Source organism: Nycticebus coucang, chromosome 14 (genome assembly GCF_027406575.1).
Source record: "Nycticebus coucang isolate mNycCou1 chromosome 14, mNycCou1.pri, whole genome shotgun sequence".
NCBI lineage: Eukaryota > Metazoa > Chordata > Mammalia > Primates > Lorisidae > Nycticebus > Nycticebus coucang.
Window position 1 is genome coordinate 8,454,381 of NC_069793.1, and position 18,931 is coordinate 8,473,311.

General features: G+C 54.1%; 1 protein-coding gene across 6 annotated transcripts; it reads right to left on the reverse strand.

Moving 5' to 3' along the window:
- Positions 1-2,904: 2,904 nt before the first annotated feature.
- Positions 2,905-18,361, reverse strand: RASGRP2 (RAS guanyl releasing protein 2). Of its 6 annotated transcripts, none has more exons than XM_053560982.1 (17): positions 18,139-18,361; positions 15,535-15,677; positions 14,791-14,893; positions 13,961-14,023; positions 13,498-13,629; positions 12,543-12,693; positions 12,171-12,344; positions 11,901-12,017; positions 9,865-10,146; positions 8,927-9,004; positions 8,565-8,687; positions 8,184-8,299; positions 5,422-5,563; positions 5,060-5,096; positions 4,139-4,321; positions 3,279-3,345; positions 2,905-3,111 (listed from the first exon to the last, which is right to left on the reverse strand). In XM_053560982.1, the coding sequence occupies exons 2-16, from the start codon at positions 15,605-15,607 to the stop codon at positions 3,284-3,286; spliced, it is 1,836 nt and encodes a 611-aa protein (XP_053416957.1). In that variant the 5' UTR covers positions 15,608-15,677; positions 18,139-18,361; the 3' UTR covers positions 2,905-3,111; positions 3,279-3,283. The 6 variants fall into 6 exon arrangements, with proteins under 6 accessions (XP_053416957.1, XP_053416954.1, XP_053416955.1 ...); XM_053560979.1 differs by lacking the exon at positions 18,139-18,361 and adding an exon at positions 17,949-18,010; XM_053560980.1 differs by lacking the exon at positions 18,139-18,361 and adding an exon at positions 17,627-17,686.
- Between the last annotated feature and the right edge of the window lie 570 nt (positions 18,362-18,931).

Genomic DNA, 18,931 nt, shown 5'->3' on the forward strand with positions numbered 1-18,931 from the left:
ATCATAGCCAACCTCCCAGTACTGCCTGGAGCTCTGGGATAGGGTGGGAGTAGGTTTGAGGGCGGGGTTGCGGCTGCACAGCCTGGTCACTGAGGGAAATTGGCAGCAACCCTCTTCTCTGCTCTCCTTCCTGCGTCCATGAGTTCAGAATTAGTGTGGTACTGCGGTGTAGGTCTTCCTTACAGGGGCGTGTGCATCACTGTGCATGTCACCGCATGGGTGTGGGGGGAAGGGGACACCCCTTCACTCAGCCAACAAAAGGTAGACCTGGCACCTAATGTGTGACCACAGAGTTGGACAGTTGGACACAGGGCTTCTGCATGAGGTACTTTGTGTGTGTGTGCGTGCACACTTGTGTATCAGACCACTCTGCCAGCTCACTCCAGGACCTTAATTTCTGTGGCAGGGTCTGTGATCTGCACAGCTGGTGGTAGTTGACACTTCTTTAGACAGAGGCACAGGCAAGAACACTCATTCAACCATTAATGCATGCACATTAGGGCACACTCACAACCATGCACACCTGTGAACAGAGAGATACACAGGGGCACCTGCAGAAATCACCCACCATGGTAAGACACACACAGGAGGCACATACTTGCCCAAGAACACACACACACTTGTGCACACAGGTAGCTACAGACTCAGAAGAAAATACACGCCTGGGGAACAGGTGCACACAGGGGACATGCCCAAGGAGTCATCCTTCCTCCTGGAGCAGTTTGCACAGGGTGATCAATTACCGAATGGATGACCAAGTGTGGACACCAAGTTTCCCTGAGGAAAACTTCCTTCCCCACCCTGTGAGGGGGTTAGAGGGGGACCCAGGATGCCAGGGGTGTTGCCTAACACTTGGGAAGAGTAACCCCTGAGCCAGGTCTCAGACTTAGGGCCCACTGTGACCTTGGAGAGACCCTCAGGTCAATCTCACCAAGGCTACTGAAGGAGCCAGAGAATGGAACTGCTGAGTCAGCGCCTATGCATGTGAAATCAGCTCTCTTGACCCCACAGCGCACTGCCCCCCATCCCCCACTGCTCCTCTTCCTACAGCTTCCTCATACTTCCACATAATCTCTCACAAACCCACTTGTCTACCCAGGTGCTAGGGCATAAATGGACAGACAGGCACAGAGATTTATAGGGAAGCCTGGGCAGGAAAGAAGGTAAGGGTGAGCCCTTGTCTCCTGTCCCCACCCACAGCTTTGCTCATCAAGGGCAGGAAAGGTCACCTGGCAGCTGCTGCACCTCCCTGCTCCTCCCACCTACAGGGATGTCTCTCTGCAAGGTGTTCATGCAGTTGGGACCTGCCACTTCAAGACACACCCACACACACATACAGACACCCACCCAATGTGGACACTGAGTGGTGTACTGAGCACACATCCTTCTCCCATGCACACAAGCCAGTGGGGACACATAGGGGAGAGGAAATGCAGCAAATATAGCATGCCTGTCCGTGCATACACATGCACACAGGCGCACACACAATGGGAAGCTCAGACACCCAATTCAGACCATGGAGACAGGTACACGTCACATCCCAGGCAGGGCAGATCTGGACACATATATGCATAAGTACTTGCCCGCAAGTGCGCGCACGCGCGCGTGCACACACACACACACACACACACACATACACACCGGGAAGAGTCCAGGCTGGAGCTGGGGGGTGGTGAGGAGGGGAGTCAACCAGGCTGCAGGGATGGAGGCAGCAGCACAGGAGGCAGGCGGCGGCGCAGAAGAGAGCTGCTCTTCACAACACAATCGCCGTCTGTTGTTATAGCAACTCAGCCCCCAAATCATGAAACCGATATTGCAGGCTCAAGAGGGGGAAGGGCAGGAGGGGCTGAGGACAGAAAGAGGGGCAGAGGGAACACTCAATAGAGGACAGGGCTGAGAGGGGCCCAACACGGGGCAGGCCTGCAGCTGAGGTGTGACTAGGAGAAGGGAGTGACCCAAAATAAGTACCAGGCCAAATAGAGTGGGATCTCAAAGGTAGACGAAGGACCTCAGGTGGGAGGGACCCTGGAGGGGGACTGGGGCATTCATGGGGGAGCTGATGCCATTGCAATGTGCACAAATTTGGACTTGGGTATGCTCAAGTCTCCATCCCCAAGACAATCCCACAGTTTGAGGGGCTGGGGAGGTAGCTCCAATTCTCAGGGCCACTGTTTGGAGTCTCCTAACCCCAGGGGCAACCTGGCCCAGCTTCAGAAGCTTGAGGAAACTCCCAGACCAGCTTTAGAAGTGGCCTCAGCCTTCTTCACATAGTGGTGACCCCCAAAACCTCTGTGCTGCAGGCTCGGGTGGGAAGAGCTGGGTTGGGAGAGGCCGCCGGAGGCTGAGAGCAGGATCAATATGCATTTCCTCTGGAAGTCACTGTCCTTCCGGCTGGCAGCAGTACCAAGCTGATGGGAGGCTGCAAGGCCAAGGAGTGCAGCCCCCACTCTGAGGCATGAACCCAGCAGGGGCCTATGACTGCCCAGTCTCTCTCTCCTTCCCTCCCTTCCCCCACAGATAGCACTCTGGGTTGCCCCCACTCCCTCCCAGGATTCCAGTGTTCCATTGCTGGAGGTGTCCAAGCAGGGGCTGAAAGGTCACCTGTCAAGCAAGGGAATTTTGGCTGTGGGCTGAAGGCTGGGGTTATACATGACTACCAGGCCCAGCAATTCTAGAGTGCAAAGACATGCTAGTTTAAGTTTTAGATCACCAAGATTCTGGACTCCTCAAGATTCTTATGTCCCAAGCTTTTCTGGTTGTAAGGTTTTATCTCCCAAGATTCCAAACACATGAGATTCCAGACCTCCCAGGATTCTCTGGCTACAAAGCGCTAAATCCTAAGACTATAGTCCTTGTAAGTACAGCCCCCCCCTTCCCCCCCAGGACTCTAGGCTCTGATGGTCCAGGTTAATTATATGGGCCTTTTTATTCCATCTGGAAAATACAAATATTCACAAGAGTCTGTACAACCTTAGGGACACCAGCCCTGGCCCTGTCCTTAGCCGCATGCCACCCTCACACCCTCCCCAGCCCCAGCTTCCTGCCCCAGCACCCCCAGCTCTGGTGCAAGTCTTCTCCCAAGGCAGGAATGAGTCGTTGATCCAGTCACAGCTGCAAAGAGAAAAACAGGTTGTGAGGAAGACACTTCCCCACATTTGGGGCCTGGGCCATTTGGACCAAGGTCTGGGCCATTTGGACCAAGCACCATTTCCCTAATACCCTCCACCCCTGCCCCAGCCCTATCTGGGGAGGCTCCAGCTGGCAGTGGGAGAACTCACCATGATTACAAGTGGATGTCAAATACCCCATCTTCCACTGTCTGCACCTCCTCCTCACGGATCTCTGCTGGGAGGGGGGTTGTCACAGCACCTTTTCCAGTATACCTGTGACCTCAATAGCCCTTCCCTCCCTCATAGGAGGCACCCGCCCCATCCCAGAAGCAGACCCATCCACCAAAAGTCAACTCCCTGAATGATCTAACAGCCCAATATTTGAGGCTCTTTTTCTAAGTTTTCATTTTGCCACAGATTTTTCGCAGACCCAGACATGTCAGTGCAGTTTGCTGTGTGTTTCACATTTTAGAACCCAGCACTTCTGGAAGGCTCAGTGCAAATGGTTTTATCTCTTCTGTTTTTGAGGACTTTGACCTGTGCCTGCCTCTATTTTTGGAGGACTTATGCCAACCCAAACAGTTGTGGTCAACTGCCTTAGACCCCAGTTTAACATAGTTGTTGAGATTGTTCTCAACAAAATAATCATTCAGCCAATTGTCATTCAGGAAACTGACCTAAAACCATCAGAGACCCCAAGAGAGCCACCAGGAGATTAGTAGGGCCAGGGACTTTTCTCAGAAAATCCAAAAATGGAAATGCAGGAAAATGGCTTATATAACACCCCTCCAATCTTTCGTCAATCCCTCTAACAAAATAAGAGTGAGCCTAGAATCTTAACACTCTTTCACTTTTAGACCTCTTTATAAATTAGGGTCTCTCCTCCTCACCCTGAGAAGGTCAAGGGCTCCCTGGCTACCTTCCTTACCTGTCCAACCGTTTTCAGAATCATGAACTCTGGAATGGTTTCCATCCTGCATAAGTTAATACTTTGTCACATTGGCCCTGGATCCCTCCCTCCCTCTTACCTGGAGGCCGGGAGCTTCGCCTGCCAGGGCGAGGCAGCGAGAAGCTGAAGGCTCGATGATGATGGTGGGTGTGTGTAGGTGAGGGTGAAGGTGCAGACCCCTCCAGACTCACACTCTGGGCTCGGCGCCTGCATTCTACTGACAGTCGGTCCTTGCACTGCTTGTGGCAGTTCACACCACAGGCTGGGAGTGGGCAAATGGGGAACCCAACCAGGGCCATTGGTCAGAATACACCCCCTATCCCTTCAGGCAGGCCGTCCCAGGTTCCTTTGCACCCGAGCAGCTGCCCCACCAAAATAAGAATCTCCTTCCAGAGTGCTGTATTCATCCTGCCAGTCTATGCCCTCTTCAACATTCTCTGTTCCCAGGCAGCTGCCTCACCAAAATAAACACCCTCTTAAAGGCTACCCTTTTCACATCAATCAGCATGCTAATCATCTCTGGTTCCAAGGGACTCCACTACTTGGCAGTTGCCCTATCAAAATAAGAATCTCCACCCTGGGTGGCACCTGTGGCTCAGTGAGAGGGCACAGGCCCCATATACCAAGGATGGCAGGTTCGAACCCAGCCCAGGCCAAACTGCAACAAAAACTAGCCGGCATTGTGGCGGGCGCCTGCCGTCCCAGCTACTCGGGAGGCTGAGGCAAGAGAATCGCCTAAGCCCAAGAGCTGGAGGTTGCTGTGAGCTGTGACGTCACAGCACTCTACCGAGGACGACAAAATGAAACTCTGTCTCTAAAAAAAAAAAAAATTTCCGGGCAGCGCCTGTGGCTCAGCGGGTAGGGCGCCGGTCCCGTATGCCGGAGGTGGCGGGTTCAAACCCAGCCCCGGCCAAATTAAAAAAAAAAAAAAAATTTCCACCCTGATAGTAACTCTCCCCAAAACCAATGCCTAGCAACCCTGCCATTCATTCCATCTCACCTCGGCATTTGAGGCCCTGCTTGTATATGCCCAGGATCTGCAATAGAGGAAGGAGCCGTGCTAGGGAAAGAGGGATTTAGAGGTAATGACTCGCCTCCCTTTTCCTTCTTGAGGCCAGGGACTGGGGCCTTAGAGCCTCCTCAGGGACCACCACAGCAAGAGGAGAGGCAGATGTTATTAACAAGGTTTGCCTGTGCTGAGAAAGCTCGGGAGGGCTCGAGCTGAGGCGCTCCCCAGGACTGCCCATCACTGGCCTAACCCATCCCTGGCAGGAGTGCGGCCAGAAGGGGCGGGGCAAGGGTGGGAGGGGGTGAGGGCTGGAAGGGAGTGGCTTGGGCAGCGACCAGGTCGGGGACGCTCACCAGGGCTTTGCAGTGGCGGCAGGCGACTGGGCGCAAGGAGTTGCTCTCTTGGAAGTTGTGTACGAAGCCCATGCGGCCGCCCAGCACAGAGCTGGAGCGCAGGAAGTAAGAGACCATCTCCTCCCTGCTGATGCAGCCATCCCTGCGGGGTGAGGAGGCCGGGGGGCGCCTCAGCTCCAGCCCTCCCCAGGACTGCCCATCCCTGGCCTAACCCATCCCTTTGGAAAACCCCCTACCAAATGAAGGTTCCTCACTGAACTTATGATTTTAGACTACTGGTGCAGGGAAGAGAAAGCACTGGTCTAAGAGTCAGGCAGATGTGTGGTCTTGTGCAAGTCACTTTCCCTGGGTTCCCTTCTCAGAACTGGAATCAGACTCCTGCCCTGCTCACTTCACAGCTGGTGTGCAAATTAAAAGGGCTGTGTGCTTTCCTACAATACCATCTGCCTCAAGTTCCCAAAGTGTGCTCCGCCCAAGAACCACTGTATTTGGGCGTCCATAATGTGCAATCCAGGGTCCTCCTTCAAATCAAGGGAGCATTGGGATAACCAGGTCACTGAGAAAAAGATACAAACCTAGATGCCTACCTCATACTGTACATAAAACTAAATTCTCACTGGGTGGAGAACACTTATATAAAAAATAAAACTTCTAAATATATCTAAAAAGATATAAGAGACTAATTTTGTAATCTTGAGGGGCTGAGGGCCTTTCTATACATATCACAAATCCAAGAAGCCATAAGGAAAAGACTGACATATCAAACACACAAAAGTTTTTAAAATTTTATATGGAAAAAGATAACATAAATGACAAACAGGGAGAAAATATTTGCAAACATATTCAACAGCAAAGAGTTAATATCCATTAACAGAGGTTCTAGAAATCGATGAGAAAAAGACCAACAAACCAGTAGAATAATGGACAAGGAAGATGAACAGGCAATTAACAAGAAATATAAGTGGCCAATAAACATATAAAAAGATATCTTATCCCCATTAGTATTAAAAAAATGCAAATTTAACCAAGATACCATTTGCCAACAAGACTGACAAAATTGTAAAGCTTTTTATAGCATCCACTGTTGGCAAGGAAGTTGGGAAACAGGCACTTATACCCTGCTAATGGGGGTGCAAATTGGTATAACCTTGTCTGAGGTCAGTTTGGCAGTCTCTCTCCTAATTTAGAATGTGCATATCTCTTGATCCAATTATCCCACTTCTAGGAATTTCTCCTACAGAAATACTGCCCTGACTGTATCAGTAAAAGGATGATCACAGCAGCATGGTGTATAATAATAGTGAAAAATGGGAACAGTCTAAATGTCCATCAGCACAAGAATCATCCAGCCATGTATCAAAATACTCCATAGCTGTTCTAAAGAATGAGGTAGTTCTACACAAATCCACAGGGAAAGATGCCTGTGATAAAGGGTTAAGTGGAAAACAAACACAAAAGCAAAAAAAAAGCAAAACATGCAGTTCCATCAAGACAATGATTAAAAAAAAACAAAAGAAAGAAAAAAAAATCCCACTGCTACAAATACCTATATGCTGGTTAAAAATATAGTAAATTTGCCTTAAATGCATAGGTGATTTTGCAAGAAAGAAATGGAAACTGTCAAGTTCCAGAAACAAAGAAGGGGCTTCGCAAGATGAAGCAGTGAGCTGGGCTGATCCTGGGAGGGTGCCGCTGCTGGTCTCCCTCTTGGAGCTGGGTTTTAATACCCAACTGAGGGTCAGCCACACAGCCTGGGGCCTGCATGAGGTGGACAGTTGTTAAGGCATGAAGCTGGGGCACCCAAGGTCTCAAAGGGCTGCACCCTCACTGCAAAGGTGGCCTGGGGAAAAAAAATCCACCCACCAACCCAAAGAAATAACACAGAACTCGACTACCTTTGCCTAAGCTCTGGGAGAAGTAACAAAGCAACCAGGACAAAACCCCCAAGCAGAACTGGATTTATCCTACAATCCGGTTTGTCTGTGAAACAGACAGCAAACGTACAAAATCTCTATCAATTTGCACACACACGGGGGAAAAATACGCATATTGCCAAGCCATTAATATTGTTAACAGTGTTTAATCACAATAACCTCCTCTGATGGGAAACAAGAACGGGAACTTTCACTTCTTTCTTTAAGCACTTTGTTCACTATAAATTTATTTTACTAGCTGGATTTTTTTCCCACCATGTATATCTGTAATGTGGACATGAAAAACAACACATTCTTGAAATACAGGTAACATTAAAAAATAAATTGACCAGGGATGGACTGTAAATTTTGATTGAGGTTTTGTCTGCTCAGCAAAAATGGGGCATGAACATGTTTGCAGGGGCCATGTTTAACCTACTTCAGAGAACCAGCCGTTTTTCCAAATTGTCAGCATATAGAATTGTTGATAAGCAAGTGGTGCTGCTAATTACAGGCCTTTCTTATCTATTCATTAAAACAGGCTACCCAGGGCTCAACTTGCCCACACTTTTTACCAGCTGTGAGCACCACAAATAAAGCAGCACTTACGCAGTGATAGTCTCCAGGCCATGGCTTTTACAAGATTCAGGTGGAGCTCCCCCATCTGTCTGAATTAGTGAGGTAACATTGTGCCTGCACAGCTGGTAGCCTCCCCTCCCCAAAAAAGCAAGAGCCTCTTCCCATATGGGTTGCTTCCCCAGTGGCCTGATATTGCGCATGAGGAAACTAAAGCCCAAGGAAGTAAGCTGGGCTGCCTGCCCTCTCCCCTAGTCCCCCAGCCCTCCTCACTGGTTTTGGTCGAGGTCCCCAAAGGCGCTGAGGTAAGGAAAGTTCCCACGGATGATCTGGAACTCTTCCTGTGAGATGTGGCCATCCCCATCAACATCAAAGTTCCGGAACACAGACTAGAGCACACAGAGGGACACATGGGGGCAAGGAAAGGGGAGAATAAAAAGAATATTAGGACCTGTCCCTTCCCACATTCCCAGTCCAGGTTATGAAGATGTCTCAGAGAGGCTGCTCCACCCCACAATGGGCAGCCAGCCTGCTGTGCCCTATGCCTCCTGGGGACTGAGTGCTGGTTCCCAGGCAGTAATCTGCCAAACTGGCCTTTACCACTGCTTCCATAAGCCGCCTTTCCCCTGACTGCTTGGGCTCCAGGGGCCTTACCTCTACCATCTTCTCAATGTGCTCCACCACAAGGGCCTGATCCAGCTTGGGCTTTGCAGCTGAGGTCCACTCCTCCAGAACTGGGGGCCGGGGAGGTGGTGTGCAGCTTGTGGGGCTTGTTGGCTGTGGGAACCATCAGACCTGAGCTAGGGCCAGAGGTGGTGGAAGGAGGACCTGGGCCCCAGGCACCAGAGAAAGAAATCCCCAGGGAAGAAGGGAGCTTCCCCGAGGCCACTGCCCGACCCCCAAGGATGCCTCTAGTCAACAAGGATGGGTGAGGTAGCTTCAAAGAGCTCTTCCTGTCCTCATATCCAGGGATACCCAAGTGGGCCAAGTGGGGAAGCAGGGAGTCTCTCCCTTACCGAGGACTTAGAGCGTGGCTCCCGCTGGAGAGATAACTGGTATAGCTCATCCTCCGTCTGATACTGATCCAGAGACACCTGCAACACACGAGTCTGATCACAACCACTGGCCTCTATTGCTCACAGGAGCCCATGGCTCAGTGCCTAGAGCCACAGGTCCCCCTAGAGGCCACAGCTCTGATTCAGAAGCCAGACTCAGGACAAAATCTGGCTTAGAACTCATCCCAGTAAACGCATGCTTGACCAACACACAGATCAGACTACAGCTTGGCCCCACATCTTAAAGATAAAGCACTGTCATGTTCTCAGCCACGAAGCCAGGTCAGACCTAGACTCAAGTTCTGAGAATCACCCAGAATCCAGCTCAGATTTCAACCCAAATCCTGTCCAAAACCCAGAAGCAACTAAAAATTCACTCCAAACCCTAAAACCCAAATACAGGTCAATGTCTAAAAGAGCGGTTCTCAACCTGTGGGTCGTGACCCCTTTGTAACAATGAAAATACATCACAGCATTAGGAAGGTTGAGAACCACTGGTCTAGAACCTTGTCTGATCTAGATAGACTAGAACCTAACTTCTACCCTAGACTCCCAAACCAAGTACAAGGCCAAGCCAGAACTTCACTCAGAGCTCGGGACCATGTTTAGAAACTACCCCTGCTTGAAGAATCCAGAGCTTGACCCCAACCCTTGAACACAACCCACTGCTAGGAACTCGACCCAGGACCCAGGCCAAGCCTCAAACACAGCACACAACCTACATGCCAGCCCCAGATCAGACCCCAACTTAGCATTCACTCCAAACTCTAAAGCCTAACCCAGATCTCAGTTCCTTGGGCAGAACCCAAAATCCAAGGCCAAGCTCACAGCCAGGACCAGATGGAGCTGTCAACCCCTGGTGCTGGGCCCCCTAGCCTCTCTGCCCCTTGGTCCCTCACCGTAAGCAGGCTCAGTAGGTCAGGGTTGGCTTGCACTGGTGGCCGCAGGCTAGTCACCATGGCCAGCTCTTCCAAGATGCTAAAGAGCTGCTTCATCTTGGCCCCATTGAGCCTGGTCCGGGCAGGGTCCAGCCAGTCAGGAAGCGCCAGCTGCAGGGCCACCAGGTCCTTGAGGTGCACACCCAAGATGGGGAAGCGGAAGCCCACACAGGCTGCCAGCCGGCGCCGGTAGTTGCCATAGTTGCCAGTGGCTGTCACTAGTTCTGTCAGACCTTCCCAGAGCTGGGGGGAGGGGGTGGATAAGGCAGAGGGTCACATACACACCCCCACTCAACCATCCTCCCCACCTCAGCCCTGGAATGTGGGAGCAGAGGAAGAGTCATGATCAGGGACAAACAAAAGGATAAAATCCTCCGTTACTGTCCCTCAAGAGCAGCTCTCTCAGCCAGGTGTTGTGGGTCACGCCTGTAATCCTAGCACTCAAGGAGGCCGAGGCAGGTAGATTGCCTGAGCTCATGAGTTCAAGACCAGCCTGAGCAAGAGCAAGATGTAATCTCTACTAAAAATAGAAAAACTGGCCGGATATTGTGGTGGGCACCTGTAGTCACAACTATTCAGGAGGCTGAGACAAGAGTGTTGCTTGAGGCTTGAGCCCAAGAGTTTGAGGTTGATGTGAACTGTGACACCACGGCACTCTACTCAGGATGACTGAGTGAGACTCTGTCTCAAAACAAAACAAAACAAAAGAGCAGCCCTTTCAGCCCCTGGAGGTCAGAGTTCACAGGTCATGAGTTTAAGACATTACCCACTGCTAAACACACCACATGTCCACACTAGACCTACGCACAGATTTTCATCAACATTTAACAGAAAAAGAAACCAAGGCTTAGGGAGGCAAGTCAGCACAGGGCAACGAGCTAGAAGAATGTTCTCAGCTGCATTGTCCATCTCTAACAGCAAACACTGGAAAATCCCCAAATGTTCAACAATAGAATAGATACATAAACTGGAGGAGACATACAATAAAATATTATATGCAAGCAATGAATGAACAATTGCTCCACATAACAGAATGAAAAGAATCTCACACCATGTGGAATGAAAGAAACAAGATATAAAATAACATATATGACATGATTCTATTCCTTTAAAGTTTAAAAACAGGCAACAAAATAACCACATTGTTCTGGGATGCATACATAGGTGGTAGAGCTGGAAAGAAAACCAAAGTCAACATCACCAAAGGCATGGCATCAGTTACCTCTGGGGGGGCAGGGTGTTATGCTCTAAGGTGCTGGGAGCTTTAGAGGACTGGCAGTTTTCTATTTCTTGTCTTGGGTGGTGGTTACACAGGTGTTTACTTTATAATTTTTCTTTAAACTATTAATATGTTTTATATGCTTTTCTATATGTATATTACCCAATATGTTTTTTAAAAATGGAGAGAGCAGGCCTGGTGGCTCATACCTATAATCCTAGCACTCTGGGTGGCTGAGGTGGGTGGATTGCTTGAGCTCAGGAGTTCAAGACCAGCCTGAGCAAGAGCAAGACCCCATCTCTAAAAATTGTCAGGCGTTGTGGCAGGCGCCTGTAGTCCCAGCTACTTGGGAGGCTGAGGCCAGAGAATTGCTTGAGTCCAGGAGTTTGAGGTTGCTGTGAGCTATGACACCACAGCACTCTAACAAAGGCAACAAAGTGAGATTCTGTCTCAAAAAAAAAAAAAAAAGTGGCGCCTGTGGCCCAAAGGAGTAGGGCACTGGACCCATATACCAGAGGTGGTGGATTCAAACACGGCCCCAGCCAAAAACTGCAAAAAAAAAGCAGGAGAAAAAGTATAAGCTTTGGGGTGAGACAGACCTGTGAGCCCCAACTGTGCCATTTTCACAGTGTGACCTGGGAAAAGCACTTAACCTCTCCAAGCCTCAGTTTTCTTATCTGTCAAATGAGGACAACAGTAGTGCCAGCCCCCTGCACCACTGGGAGGACACAGTGAGGCCAGACTTGGGAAGCACTGGCCGCTCCCCAGTTCCAGGCACCTTGATGGTCTCAGGGCTGATGTGGCCATGGGTCTCCTTGAGGCGGGAGATGGAGCTGTGGCTCAGGCCCCCGACCACTGCCATCAGGGTGTTGAAGTTCTGGAGCTGCAGCAGCTTCTGTGAGGCAAATGGGAAGGGGAGACAGTGAGTCACCAAGCAGGCCTGGAACTTAGCCCAGCCTTTCTGGAGAGAGGCGGTAGGGTCCTGAGAAGGAGGACTCGGCCTGACTGGCAAATGGGGAGGTCAAGGGTGTGGGAAAGGGTCAGGCACCTCTGCCACATGGACGAAGTGCGTGATGACCAAGGCTCGCTGTGGGGCTGTGGGCTTGCTGAGGATCATGAGCTGAACCCATTGCGAGACACTGTTGAAGAGGGAGATGAATCGCTCCAAGACAGGGTTGTCCACAGTGCAGCCATGAGTCACAAAACTGTGATAGTCCTGGAACTAGGGGTGGGAGGGAGTGGCTTCAGTGCCTTGCCGGCCTATCCCCTCACAGATGGCTACTACTCACCCTCCAGCTGTCCTTTGATGGCTACATTGAAGCCCCCAGCCCACACTGTGACCCAGCCTACCCCCAAGGACCCTGCCCCTCCAGGGATACCCTTACAGCCCACACTGGACCCCCAAGCCCTTGGGCCACACCAAGATCTTGCAGAAGGAGCGATATTCCAAGTAGGTCAGATGTTCCGCCAACTCCATAGGCTCCAGGTGGTCAAACAACAGGGACATCTTGCGCTTTTTCTGTCCCACGGGGTTCCGCTGAGTCACCTGCCGCTTCCACTTGTAGGTGGGGCTGGGGGGGCATGGGTAGTGAGCCCTTTGCTGGTGATGTCCCATCCCTTGCTGCCCCACATTCACACAGACACACCACTCAAGCTGAGGATCTCCATGATGCACAGCACTGTCCTAGACACTAATGACCCCAGTCCCAGCAACTCCTTCTTATCTACCCACCCCCTGGCATGCACTCAACACACGTTTATGGACAACGTACTCTGTGCCAGGCACTGTGCTAGGCGCTGGGGATACAGAGATGAGTAAGACACGGTTCCTGCCCTCGAGGAGCTCACAGTCTACTGAGGGAGACAGACACAGAAACACACAATCACAAAACAGTGTGACACATGTACAGAGGTCTTTGTACAGGAGTCTGTATAAAGTGCCATGGGAAAACAGAGGAGGGAACAATAAATCCTGCCCTGGAAGAGCCTGCAACCCTCAGAACTCAGAGACTTCACACACTTGAGCTGAGTTTTGATAACATGAACGAGGAGGCAAGGGGAACATTATGAGCAGACGCCATGGTAGGAAAGGGTGCAGTGTCTCAGATGATGGCATGTGGACCCACACAGCTGCAGTATGAGGTATGTTGGATGGGCAGCGGGCTGTAGAAGATGGGCAGGAAGGCCAAGCTGATGCCAGACTATGAAAGGCCTTAATGCTCAGATGAGACACACTGAAGATGATAGGGAGCCATGAAGATTTTTAAGCAAGAGAGTGACATGACCCTCACTCATTCAATTCAACAGACATTTATTAAGCGCAGATGGTGTAGGATGCTGAATGCCCCCCAGCCCGCTGAGCTCTCCCCACGCACACGCTCTCGATGTCAATGAGGCTGCTGTGCCGACGGTTCCCTTCTTGGTCTAGCAGAGCCTTTAGCTCCTTGATCTGCTCAGCCAGCTCTGGGTTCAGGTCAAACTCCGCTGGGAAAGCTGAGATCCAGTACCTAGCAGAAGGGTGGAGTCATCCAAGGCAGCCTCACCCGCCCCCCCCACCCCCACCCCCACGACTGGGCCACCCAAGGGACTAATTGACACTGTGGTCCCCCAAAGAGGGGCAAAGAGCTCAAACTGTGATTCCCCCGTCCCAGCTCTTTCCTCCTCCAAGTTACAGATGGCCCTGAAACAACGAGGCTCATTGAGAAGACAAGAAAACTAAGGCCCTTCAAATCTACAATACCCACCTCCTAAAATAGCCCTCTCCACTCCTTCTGGCCAGTCTGAAGCCTAGGAGAACCGAACAAGAGGAGAGGCCCCAGCCCCAGGAGGAAGACTCACCTGACCAGGTGGCACGTTTTCACCTGCAGTGAATTAGAATTGTCCTTCCGGGATTGTTGGTAAGTGAAAGAGAGTTAAGGAAAGCAAGGATAGTCCCCAACTCTAGGACGGTAGGCAGAGGCATTGAAGAGGAGGCCTGGCTCTAGGAGCATACCTGGGGCGGGGCCTGCACTCTGTGAGGATGCTAGGGGTGAAGTATGAGCTTTTTCTTTTTTTTTTTTTTTTTGAGACAGAGTCTCACTTAGGCGTTTTAGCTCACAGCAACCTCAAACTCTTGGGCTCAAGCGATTCTCTGGCCTCAGTCTCCCAAGTAGCTGGGTCTACAGGTGCCCACCACAACACCTGGCAATTTTTTTTTTTTTTTTAGAGATGGGGGGGTCTCCCTCTGACTCAGGCTGGTCTCGAACACGTGAGCTCAGACAATTCACCAGCCTCGGCCTCCCAAGTTCTGGGATTACAGGCCTGAAGCATGAGCTTTGTGTGAATGTAAAGTGAAGCTGGGAGGGCTAGGTTCTAGGGGAGGCTGAGAGCAGAGCCTAGGCTCTGGGAGACAGGAGAGGCAAGGGGGGTGCTGGGCAGGTGCAAAACTCTAGGGGGACTGAGGGCAAGGTCTAGGCTGGAAGGATAGCCTGAGGGCGGGGCCTGAGTGGTGCGGGGTGGTGGGGCAAGGGTGGAGCTTAGGTCCTAGAGGGAGGCTAGGCAGAGCCTGAATTCTGGGACGCAGAACTGGCCTAGGCTTAGGGGGAAAGCCCATTCTCCGCCCGGGAGTGCGACGGGGCTCGCTGGTGGACTCAACGGCAGAGGCCGTGGCTAGGCCCGCGAAAGGATATATATGGAGCAGTTTTGCAGCTAGCTGAGAGGAGGGGATGTACCAGGGATGCATCATGAGGAACATGCGCACCAGCTGCGGGTCCCGCACCTTCCCGGAGTCATCTTATTCCGAAGAGTTAAAGAGAGGCGAGCTGACCCTGGGTCCGGCCCCTAAACTCTGCCCCGCAGCCCTCCAGGCATCAGTCCCTCAGGCCGCACTCCCGACCCCGCCCACCTCCCGTTTTCCCAGGACTGAGAAACCAGGAGGCAAACTAGAAAGAAAAGGTAGGGTGGGAGAAGGATGAGGACGGCCCTGAGCTGGAGGAGGCAAGCGCCAGAGCCAGCCTATCGTCCCAGAGGGGAACCAGCTGGGGCGGAAGGAGCCTGGGTTCCCTGGGGTCAAGAATCCAGAGGTCATTTCCTGAGTGCTGGGGGGGAAGGGGCACCCCCTTCACCAGATAAGCTGCCCCCCATCAGCCGGAAACAGCTCCCAGGCCGGAGATAGCGAGTTCCTCCGGATTCCCTGGGAGACAGATAATGTCCCTCCCATGTCAGAGCCTAGGACCTGACCCTCTCTTCACTGCGGGCTCGGGAAGGTTGGGAAAGGGAAGCATTTCATCTGTCTGAAGCGCGTGCATCTCTGCCCTATGATGAAGAGGAGGTTTTCATTAAAGAGCCTACATGATGCGGAGCTGGGTGGGTCCGGACCAGGGGTCTGCCTAGGAGGCAGGTTCAGACTCCGTGTGCCATCCCAAGTCACTCACCGAAGGCTTCGATGCAGCCGCGGAGCAGCTCCTCCACTGTGCAGCCCTTGTCCAGGTCCAGGGTGACAGCCATGGCCGCCGGCGCGGGTGGGCTGGGCCCAAGCTGCGTTCTGGGAGCCTCCCTCCGGGCTTGGACCGAACCCCTGTCCCGGGAGAGACAGAGCGGTAATCTGCGGAGGCGCGGGCCGGGGGAGCAGCAGCAGGGGCAGAACGGGGCGGGGCGGGTACGCCCCCTGCTGGGCAGGGGCGGAGTTGTCCGCCGCGGCCACTGCCGGGGTTAAACGGTCCGGTCCGGGATGGTGCAACCGGCTAGTTGGGAAATGGACCCGCCGAGAGGCTTCCGGCCCACCCTTGAAGTCGCGGGAAGGCCGAGGGGCTCCACGGGGTGAAGATGAGGACGCCACGGGGGCTCCAGGGGTTTGCTGGTGCCCACGCCTCCGTAGGCTCCCTTCTCGCGCCCTCTCCTGAGACACCTGCAGCACCCCACAGCTCAGCTCTGCGCCCCTCCCGCTTCCCTCCCTTCCCAGCCTCCCTTCCCCCGCAGGGTTATTTTGGGAACCCAGAGCCTGAGGGGACCTCGGAGGAATTTCTCCCTGGGATAGGAGGGGGGAGGAGAGAACCCAGGCGTCCTGCCTGCCTGGCCCCCTCCAGAGCCCCGGGAAGAGAAGGCGGGGTAGTGCGGTCCCCAGGGGCCTGCCCTTGGAGAGGCGGGCTGGAGAGAAGGGGAACATTCCTGGGGCGGGGAGCTACGGACCGGAGTCTTCAACTCGAGACCAGAGCCTGGGAACTGAGCGCTCCCAGGCCACCTCCATGAAGGTCTCAGGGGTCCCGGCTCAGCTCTTCCACCGACCATCTTTCTCCCTAGCCCCCTTGTCCTGACCCAGGCTCCCATCCTGCACAGAACTGTGAGTGCACACATAGTAGGATGCCCAGAAGGGGGCGCTAGCGCCGTGGGGGGTGACCAACGCGAGCATAACACCATTAGCAACTCTGGTATCTGGCCGGGTCATATCCACCCATGCAGGGATAGATATCATTCCATACCCAAGTTATTCACTGGAGGCCAGGCGGCTACACTGAGGTGCAAGATGCTGCGCTCACCCAAACCAAGGCCACTGGCACTCTCCTCCCATACTCCCGCTCACACACAATGGCACCCACACCCAAGGACACCTGCATGGAGGAACCCTCTGGCACACATACCCAGCTTCTCTACCCCAGAATGAAAAACTCTGGAGGAGGTCGCCTCCTGGACCTGCTGTTCACTTGAGCCCGACAAGCCTCGACTCCTGTGGCCACAGGGGCGCTGACATCCGCACACGTGTGCACACACGCAAGACAGTACATCTCCACGCATGTACACTCTCCCCTACACATGCACGCATCCCCGTGGGTGTGCACACGCCCATTCTGCCCCCCCCTTTCATCCTCTGTAATGGGCCCGCCCTGCAACCCCAGCGCCTTGATTCTCCTAATTCCCAGACCCGCCTGGTGTAAAGGTACCCCACCCCTACATAATCCCCTAGGCTGTGGTTGGGGGTAACTCCTCTACGGAGTTCTCCGGCGGACTTTTCCTCTGAGCCACCTAAAGCCATCCCTGCTTGGCTCTGCTACTTCCTCCCAGTGTGACCTTGAGAATCACTTGGCCTCTCAGAGCCTCAATTTTCTCATCTGTCAAATGGGGATTCGCAGAGAAGGGCACAGCTGAGACGTGATCGGGAAGAGCCTGGTGCAGATACCCCCCTCCCGCGGGTAGTCCAGGGGGCTCGGCTCTCGCAGCAGCTCTCTCCCATCTATGACCCCTGCCACAGACTCCGCGCCCCCTAGCCCGCCTGCGCAGCCCTGGGGGGCCATGGAGGCCGCGACCTCCCCTGCTTCGCGCCCCGCCCGCGCTCGCTCACTCACTCTTGGGACCTGCCGCAAGGAGCCCGCACCCTGCCGGGCCAGCCCCACCTCCGTGCGCTCCCGCCCTCCGGCCTCGCTGCGGCTGCGGCTCCCGCCCGATCTCCACGCAGCGACCCAGCTCTCCGCCGCCCCGCCCCCGCGCCACAGCCGCCCCCTCCCCTTCCCGCCCCTGCGCCAGGCTCCGCACCGCCGGCTGCGCCTCCCCCACCCGGGGCTCCCTCTCGCCCCGCACGCGGCAGTCCCTGCGGCAGCTTAGCCACTCCCCTGCCGCGCCGCCCGGGAGGCCGGGGCCACTGGCAGGGGGCTGCGCCGAGGGTGGGTGAACCGAGGGCGGGCCGCGGAGTGGGGAACTAAAGTGAGAGCCCCCTGCCCCCACCCTGGATGCCCTCGTGCCCCCCACCCTGCTTGGGTGTCGAGCGGAGGAAGCCGGGAGGGGCAGGAAGCGGACTGCGGTGGGGAAGGGGCGCCCCGCCCAGCCCCCAACCCGGGTTCCTGTTTTCGAGACAAACCGTTCCCACGGGGCTAACCCGGCCTCAGGCGGGGCGTCTTCCTGCAGGCGTCGTGAGGCACAGGCCTGACCGAGGTCGGGGGCTTGGGGGAAGCGGGTCCTTTTGATAATCTGGGGGAGGGGCTAGGACAAGATGGGAGCATTGGGGAGGGGGAGGCCTGTAGCGAGCGAAGAATGAATACATGACTAACCGAAGACGTGGCCTTCATGTCGGGGATGGGATGGGGGGCTCCAGTTCACACTGGGGAGACAGGGCCTGGGAAGCCTGGCCCCCCACAGGGCCAGATGGAAAGGGGCAGCCGCAGGCGGCGGGGGCAGGGGGTTCTCCGCAGCTTAGAGACTGGAGGCCTGGATGCCTGGGCCCCAGCAGGGAGGAACTTGGGAGGGGCAGTCGCAGGCGGTTGGGGTCCTCACGAACTGGGCCTAGGAGAGCCGGCAACGGTTTCCGGCTGTGTGGGTTCAGACACACTCACAGTGAAACCGCCGACCCCAAACCTCCCTTCAGAGGTTTGCCCCTCCCTGTTTCGAGGCCACACCTCAATCTTGTTAATGTAAGCCCTAGAAACAGGCCATTTCTGGTCCTCTGTTTACCCATAATGAGGGGGTAACAATGACCTACCCCAGAAGGTCTGTGAGTGTCCCCTGCCCTAACACTCTCCCTACTTTGAATTAAGTATAGCCACCTGCCAAGAGACCCTTCAACGCCGCAATAGGGCGGGACTAAGGGAGGAGCCAAGAAGGAGCCGAGCCTCCAGCTCCTGGGTCCTGCCCCCAACCGCGTGGATCCTCTGTAGTCCCCGAGGCTTCAGCCCAAGTCTCAGCTCCCAGCTGTGGTGAGCCCCACCCAGGCGGACGCCCCGCCCCCGGCCAGCCGGCCTGGACCCTGACCTAGTATGGACACAGCACTGGGAAAAGAGGCGTGGAGGGTGACGCGGGGAAGAAAGGGACTGGAAAGTCCTAGGCCCCGCCCCTACGGGCCGCCCC